At 36.6% G+C, this 8,491-nt stretch overlaps 1 protein-coding gene across 1 annotated transcript; it reads left to right on the forward strand.

Annotated features, from left to right (window-relative positions):
• The first annotated feature begins 3,870 nt into the window (after positions 1 to 3,870).
• LOC136175521 (olfactory receptor 5T2-like) lies at positions 3,871 to 4,827 on the forward strand. The gene has a single exon (XM_065945796.1). The coding sequence runs from the start codon at positions 3,871 to 3,873 to the stop codon at positions 4,825 to 4,827; it is 957 nt and encodes a 318-aa protein (XP_065801868.1).
• Positions 4,828 to 8,491: the final 3,664 nt, after the last annotated feature.

Here is an 8,491-nt window from a genome sequence, read left to right on the forward strand (position 1 = left end):
CCTTATTTCAAGTTTCCCTCCCCAATGTACAGATATTTTCCATATATGCCCATTATAAATATTCTCCATCAAAGTGGTAATTTTTTGCATTTTATAAGCTCACACTGACACATCACAACCACTCAAAGTCCATTATTTACCTTTGGATTCAATCTTGGTGTTGTGTGTTCAATGAGTTTGAAATATATATATAATGACATGAATCCATCGTTATAGTCTTATATAGAATTGTTTTCAATGCCCTAAAATTCCTCTGTGCTCTATCTCTTTGTCATCCTACTTCCAAACCTCTGGCAACCATTGATCATTTTATTCCGTGTGTTCTCTGGTTGCCATTGTTCTAGGTTTCGATTAATGTATCCTCAAGTTCACAGATTCTTTCTTTTGGCATATCTAGTTTAATGGTAAATTCATTAAAGGCATTCTTCACTTTAGTTATAGCATTTTTGACTTCTAGCATTTCATTTTGGTTCTTTGTTAGAGTTTTATCTAATGTTAAAAGATTATATGTATATATATAACATGTATATATATATATATATCTGTATACAATATATTTATATATCTGAATACAATCAACTTCTTGAAATATAGTTCTTGTGCTCAGTCAAGCCTGAGCATGACTTTGTGATCCCAAGAACTGTGGCCCACCAGACTCCTTGTTCTATGGAATTTTCATGAGAAGAATGCTAGAGTGAGCTGCATTTTCTTCCTCCAGGGGATCTTCCTGACCTAGGAATCAAACTGGCATCTCCTGAATCTCCTGTATTTCAGGTGGATTTTACCAGTGAGCCGCTGGAGAAGACCACCTTTGGGAACTAATTGAAGTATAAAATTCCATATATATTTAATACACTTCACTTAAAGTGTTTGGAGATGAGTGCACCCATGAAAACATCACCACTATCAAGGTCACAAGCAAATCCTTACCTCCTAAAGTTTCTTTTTTTTTCTTTTATTGCTGTTATACTTTTAATGTAAGATCTACCTTCTTAGCAATTTTGAGTATGCAAAAATTTTGTTAATTATAGGCACTAAACTATATAATAGATTACCTGAACTTATTTAACTCAAACAGTTCAAACTTTTTATGTTTGACCATCAACTTCCAATGTCCCCCTTCCCCCAGTCTCTGGAAGCCACCATTCTACTCTTCTCTTTGCTTCTATGAGATTGTCTATTTTAGATAATTCATATAAATGAGATCACCCAGTGTTTGTCTTTTTGTGTCTGATTTATTTCATTTAGCAAAAGTCCTCTACATCCATCCATATTATTGCAACAACAATATTTTCTCACTTATTAAGACTGAATAACATTTCATTTATACATATGCCCAGATTTTTAAAATACATTTTTTCATGAAAGATACTTTAGTGGTTCTCATATCTTGACTGTTGGGAGTGATGCTACAAAGAACATGAGTGCAATATCTCACCAAGATTCTAATATCAATTAATTTGTGTAAATACCCAGAAATAATTGGTAGCTTACAAAGTGGGTTTTTTTTAATGTTTTGAGGAGCCTCTATACTTTTGCAATGGCTATACCAATTTACATTTGTATCATCAGTGCTTGAGGTGTCTTTTTTCATATCTTTGTCAACACTTGTTGTTGTTTTTTTTTCTTCTTTAATAATAGCCTAACAGATATGAGGTGATATGCAATTGCACTTTAGATTTTCATTTGATAAAATTTATTTGCTACCCAGAGCAATAAAAGATCCAATGCAATGTTTATAAAATAACTTTGGTATTTTTTGAAGTAGAAAAAGCATAAACTTTGTGTGACACCACAGACAATTTCAAACATCCAAAGAAACAGAATGCAAAAGTACAAAGCTGGAGTCATCACACATCCTGGTTTCAAAATGTGTTGCAAAGCTACAGTACTTGAACAAAACAGTATTGGTATAAAGACAGACATATAGGCCAATGAAGCAGAATAAGGAGGTCACAAATCAATTCACACATATTTAGTCAACTGAATCTTCAACAAGGGTGTTAACAGTACATAGTAGGAAAAGTATACAGTTAGAAAAACTGGATATTCACATGTAAAAGAATGAAAATCAACTCTCATCTTAAACCATGAATAAAAGTCAACTTATGCTTAAACATAAGCCATGAAACTATAAAACTCTCAGAAGAAATAAAAGGGAAAAGCCTCATGACATTAAGTTTAGTGATAATTTCATGGATATACCATAAGGACAGGCAACAGAAGCACAATTAGATAAAGGTGAGCACATCACACTAAAATTATGTACAGCAAGTGAAAGAATCCACAGAGTAAGGAGGCCTCCAACATAGTAGGAGAACATGTTTGCAGATCACTTAAACAGACTTTTCCCCAAAGAAGACACAAACGGACAACAGGTTAGTATGAAAAAGTACTTAACACCACTGTATTTAGGGGGATACAAATATAAAGCATTATTATAAATTGGAGGCTGACTGACTTTATTTTTCAGCAAATGTTAGTGGGTCATGAATTATCCCAGGACCATTTTCTTTTTTACTGAGTGAGTCATCATGTTGCTATTTTGAACTAGATCATAATTGGAACATATTCTCCTTGGGGACTCTCCTTTGGTTTCAGCAACAGTTGAGGAGGTAGATATAAGCAGTTTGAATTAATTATACTCATAAGACATCAAAACTGCTTCTGCTGAGGTAAGAGAGATCTTCAGGGCATTTGCTGAGTATTTTAAGAGTTTGGACCTAACAAGATCAGAGATGCTATGCAATCCTTTTATTAATAGTTGTTTCCTATCACTTAGGTGAATAAATACAACAAAGAAAATACAAAGGATTAAATTTATGTTTATATTTGTTTGCTATTGTTGCCATACTTAGCTACAATTTTTATAAGTGACTTTAATTGTGATTCACATTGTCTAGCTGATAATTCACTGGAACCACAGTAAACTATCTAAACAAGTATAATAATTTTTTAAAAATTGTTTTTGTTTTCAGAAAATTTCTTCACATTTTCACCACAGATCTTGAGACCATTGAAAATCAAAGACTTTAGATATCTGAAAATAATAAATATGACTGATTATTTAGTAAATGAAAAAACACCATATAATGCTAAGTATCTCAGAAATACATTTAAATGAATATAAGTTACAATATCATTATTTAATTCAATCATGGTCCATCATCTTAAAAATCTTGATTATTTCCTTTGGATACACCTAATAAGGATTAATAGAGTTAGAAAGAATTTGGAAATAGCACATAAAATGTTACAGTCTGAGAGGTTGCTACTCTTGAAGACCAACCTAATTTAGCATTATCTATTTAACAATATTTTGAAGATTCAGCTTTATTAATGTATTTTATATGACAGTAATTGTTCCGCATTGTAAAATCAGTATTAATGTTTCATTCTATAGATAAGCAAATTATAAGAAAAGATTTTACACACTTACTGAAAGGAACTAGATTGCTGATATCCTATCCCAGGTATCTGCACACGGATACACTAGGCCATGTTACTGTGTGGGAGAAGGAAATTGATTTTAGCCAATGATCTGGAGTTTTAAGCTAGTTTAATATGGAAACAACTAATAGGATTCGGTGGTAAACCAGCTGGTTTATCTAGTGGAGGTAGACGCGTGGATCTACCGTGAGTGAGGAACACATGTGTTTTCCCATGTGAATCTTCAGTGAGGGGCATGGACGCTTGACCCGCTGTCTTGTCACCATGTTCTGATCTACAACTGGGAAATCACACTCTGGCAAAAAATAAATATGAGGACCCAAATCACATTCCATTGAGTCACAATGTCATTCACTCTTTTGGTAGGAAACGAATTGCAAGCTTTGAAAAATCTTCGCATTCTTTCCATGAGGTATCAAGATGAAGAATGTCACTGAAGTAACATCCTTTTTACTGAAAGGCTTCACAGACAATCTTGAACTGCAAATCATCTTATTCTTCTTGTTTCTAGCAATTTACCTCTCCACATTGATTGGAAATTTAGGACTGATTGTACTAGTCATTGGGGATTGCCGGCTCCACAGCCCCATGTACTATTTTCTGAGTGTGCTTTCATCTGTGGATGCCTGCTATTCTTCAGTAGTCACCCCCAAAATGTTAGTAGATCTTATGTCAAAGAGCAAAGCCATTTCCTTCCTTGAATGTGCAACACAGATGTTTCTTGCTGTTACTTTTGGGACCACAGAGTGCTTCCTCTTGGCTGCGATGGCGTATGACCGCTGTGTGGCCATCTACGACCCGCTCCGGTATTCAGCCAGCATGGGACCCAGGGTCTATGTGTCCCTCATCATTGCTTCCTGTGTTGGTGGCATCTTGCATGCTTCTGTACACACCGTGGCTACTTTCAGCCTCTCCTTCTGTGCCTCCAATGAAATCAGGCATGTCTTCTGTGACACCCCTCCCCTCCTGGCTATTTCTTGCTCTGACACTCACACAAACCAGCTTCTGCTCTTCTCCTTCGTGGGCTCCATTGAGATAGTCACTGTCCTGAGTGTCCTGATCTCCTATGGTTTCATCCTGTTGGCCATTCTGAGGATGCCATCTGCTGTAGGGAGAAGGAAAGTCTTTTCTACATGTGGTTCTCACCTAACTGGAGTGTCTATTTTTCATGGTACAGTTCTCTTCATGTATGTGAGACCAAGTTCCAGCTATGCCTTGAACCATGACATGATCGTGTCACTGTTTTACAGTGTCGTGATTCCAATGCTGAATCCCATCATCTACAGTTTAAGGAACAAAGATGTAAAAGAGGCAATGAAAAAAGTGTTTGGGAAAAATTGGTTTATCAATAAAGTACATTTTCAGAGTAAATTTTAAAAAATTGAGAGTGAGGTTAGGTAGAGAATATCAAGAAGATATGGTGAAAACATTTTTTTGTTTATTAATATACGTCTCTTCTTCCTGGATATTTTAATATAAACCTCATAGCTAACTTTCTATCTATGTTATTTTTATATGCAGAAAAATTGTATCATCCATTTGCACCTTAATATTATCCTATTGATAGAGGTGTCCACACACTCATACACACATGCACACACACCTATACACATTTGTATATAAAAGCATGCTGATTGATATAACACAAACACACACAGGCATCTGCAGATGTAACTTTAACATATTATGTTTTCTTTTCTTCTTTCATCTTGGTATAATTTGAATGTATAGTTCCCAGTGTTCACAATTGTAATTAACATTATATCTGACGAGCTTGATCAAATGTCAATAATCAATAGCAAACCCGTAGTTCATATGATCTCATACCGTGGAGTCATTGGTATCTGAATTCATCTCAAAGTACCCTGATCTGTCAGACTCACTCACTGGCAGCGATCTAACCCCAGTCTGTGGTCTGGGGACCATGGACAACACGCTCAAATCCCTGGTGTTAACTAGCACTGCTGATTTGTAAGGGTGCGTTTCTTCCATTCAGAGCTGGAGTGCTAAACAAATCTTTAATTTCTCACAGGAAATAAAGTCTAGGTGTTGACATTTATCAAGATCACACATTAAAAAAAGACAAACACAATTCAGAGAGTAATGTATAACTGGCCTGTGTATTCAGCTCTTTTCACAACTGAGTCCCAAACCACCTTTATCGATTTGATTACAGGTCTGGTGCTGACTCAGATTTTAGTTCTCTTTCCCTTGGGCCCTTTCAACTCCAATATGCCCCTGCAGAAACCCCCACTCCTCGTGCTAAGGCCCAAGAACCTCATTACGGAGGGGTCTCTCCTACATGCAAGTTTAATCCTTGTTTCCAATAGACCTCATTTTCATTGCAAGGATATGTGTCCTTCAGAAACAACTTTAAGATGTAGTGTTCTCCTTTCCTGCTTTCACTCATTGGTATTTATTAACTTTTAATCACAATTTTGCACAAACTCATTCTCTTCTTAAAGGAGCATCCTTATTTTTAAATCCAAGACAACCTTCTGAGATTAAGAGTCCAACCTAACAATACTTGTCTGAACTGGGGTTAAGTATAAATTATAATTCTAAAGTTCTTGTGCAGAACCCTCCCTATATTACCTGTATTACCTATATTACCTATATTACCTGTATTTGAAAGTGCCAGCAGCTCAGTTGTCTCCATCTCTTTGCAACCCCATGGACTATAGCCCACCAGGCTCCTCTGTCCATGGAATTCTCCAGGCAAGAATACTGGAATGGGTTGCCATTTCCTACTTCAGGGGATCTTCCCGACCCAGGGATCATACCTGGGTCTCCTGCATTGCAGGCAGGTTCTTCTTCACCATTTGAGCCATCAGGGAAGCCCTTATTATATTTATTCCTATACAATGACTCTGCTCTTATTTCCCCTGTTTGGGATACTCTCCTCTGTGCTATTCATACAGTTTCTTCTACTAAATATCAAAACTAAACCATGTTCACTGATATTAGCTATAGTTGCACATCCAAACTATGCAAATATGTTGTTGAATAGTGTGTGTGTATGTGTGTGTGTGTATGATTCAGCATTGAAGAGATTCTTAAACAGAAATCAACATCACAAAAATAAATGTTGAGCTTTAAAATTTTAGTTTTAAAGAAAAATAAACACAAATATAGGAAAAATAAACTAGCTGTAAACAAGAGAAAACAAATACAATTATGCATCTTTTAAATTTATAAATCATTGACGAGAAATACATAGAATTATGGTTTCTCACATGGTGCAATGATAAAGAATCAGCCTGCCAATGCAGGAGGCACTAGAGATGTGGGTTTGATCCCTGGGTCAGGAAGATTCCCTAGAGAAGGAAATGGCAACACAGTCCAGTATTTTTGCCTGGAAAGCCCATGAACAGAGAAATCTGGTGGGCTACAGTCAATGGGGTCCATCAAGCTTCTCTGTTCATGGAGCTGCAAGAGTCAGAAGTGATTTAGTGACTTTAGCAAGAACAACTAAAGTGATTTAGTGATTTAGCAAGAACAACTAAAGACTTCAAGTTAATTATATCCATGAAAAATCAATTGCTATAACGGTCACATTCTGAAGTACAGAGGGTTAGGATTTTAACTTATGTATATTGGTATATGCTCTACATATATTTACACACACACAGTCCCATAGGCATGGGCTCTTTACCTTAAAATATGTGGTATCAACTTTTTTTATCATATAATCGAAAGTGGCTATGTTTCTGTAGTTGCAGTCACTAGTAGTATGATAATTATATATGACTAGCTTAAGCAAGCACAATCTGATCAACAGGAAAACCACAGCTCGTCTCCTCCTGTGTCGTGTTCCATGGGCTCACTGGTTTGGACTCCAGTGCTAAGCACTCTGCTCCAACCTCAGATCTCTGCACTGGCAGCAGTCTACTGGCAGTCTGTGGTTCAGAGACCTCACGTTTGTGTTCAGATGTGCGTTGCTATTCTTACATTCTTTGTGTCGGTGCATTTCTCTCCCTCTAATCATTTTATCCTATATAAGAGGAAATATACAGATCATATGGGAAAGAAATACCAATTTAAGTGTAGAGTTCAAAGAACACCAAGGAGAGATAAGAAAGTGTTCCTCAGCAATCTGTGCAAAGAAATAGAGGAAAACAATGGAATAGGAAAGACTAAAGATCTTTTTTAGAAAATTAGAGATACTAAGGGAACATTTCATGCAAAGAGAGCTCAAAAAAGGACAGAAGTGATATGGACCTAAAAGAAGCAGAAGATATTAAGAAGAGTTGGCAAGAATACACGGAAGAACCATACAAAAAAGATTTTCACAACCCAGATAAACATGATGGTGTGCTCACTCACCTATAGCCAGACATCCTGGAATGTGAAGTCAAGGGGGCCTTAGGAGCATCATTACGAACAAAACTAACAGAGGTGATGGAATTTCAGCTGAGCTGTTTCAAATATTAAAAATAGGATACTGTGAAAGTGCTGTACTGAATATGCAAGCAAATTTGGAAAACTCAGCAGTGGCCACAGGACTGGAAAAGGTCAGTTTTCATTCCGATCCCTAAGAAAGGCAATGCCAAAGAGTGCTCAAACTACCACATAATTGCACTCATCTCACATGCTAGCAAAGTAATGCTCAAAATTCTCCAAGCCAGGCTTCAGCAATACGTGAACCATGAACTTCCAGTTATTCAAGATGAATATAGAAAAGGCAGAGGAACCAGAGATCAAATTGCCAACATCTATTGGATCATCAAAAAAGCACAAGAGTTCCAGAAAAAACATCTATTTCTGCTTTTTTGACTATGCCAAAGCCTTTGACTGTGTGAATCACCACAAACTGGAAAATTCTGAAAGAGGTGGGAATACCAGACCACCTGACCTGCCTCTTGAGACATTGGTATGCAGGTCAGGAAGCAACAGTTAGAACTGGACATGGAACAACAGGCTGGTTCCAAATAGGAAAAGGAGTATGTGAAGGCTGTATATTGTCACCCTGCTTATTTAACTTATATGCAGAGTACATAATGAGAAATTCTGGCTGGAGGAAGCACAAGCTGGATCGAAC

The sequence above is a fragment of the Muntiacus reevesi genome, chromosome 9 (genome assembly GCF_963930625.1).
Source record: "Muntiacus reevesi chromosome 9, mMunRee1.1, whole genome shotgun sequence".
Lineage (NCBI taxonomy): Eukaryota > Metazoa > Chordata > Mammalia > Artiodactyla > Cervidae > Muntiacus > Muntiacus reevesi.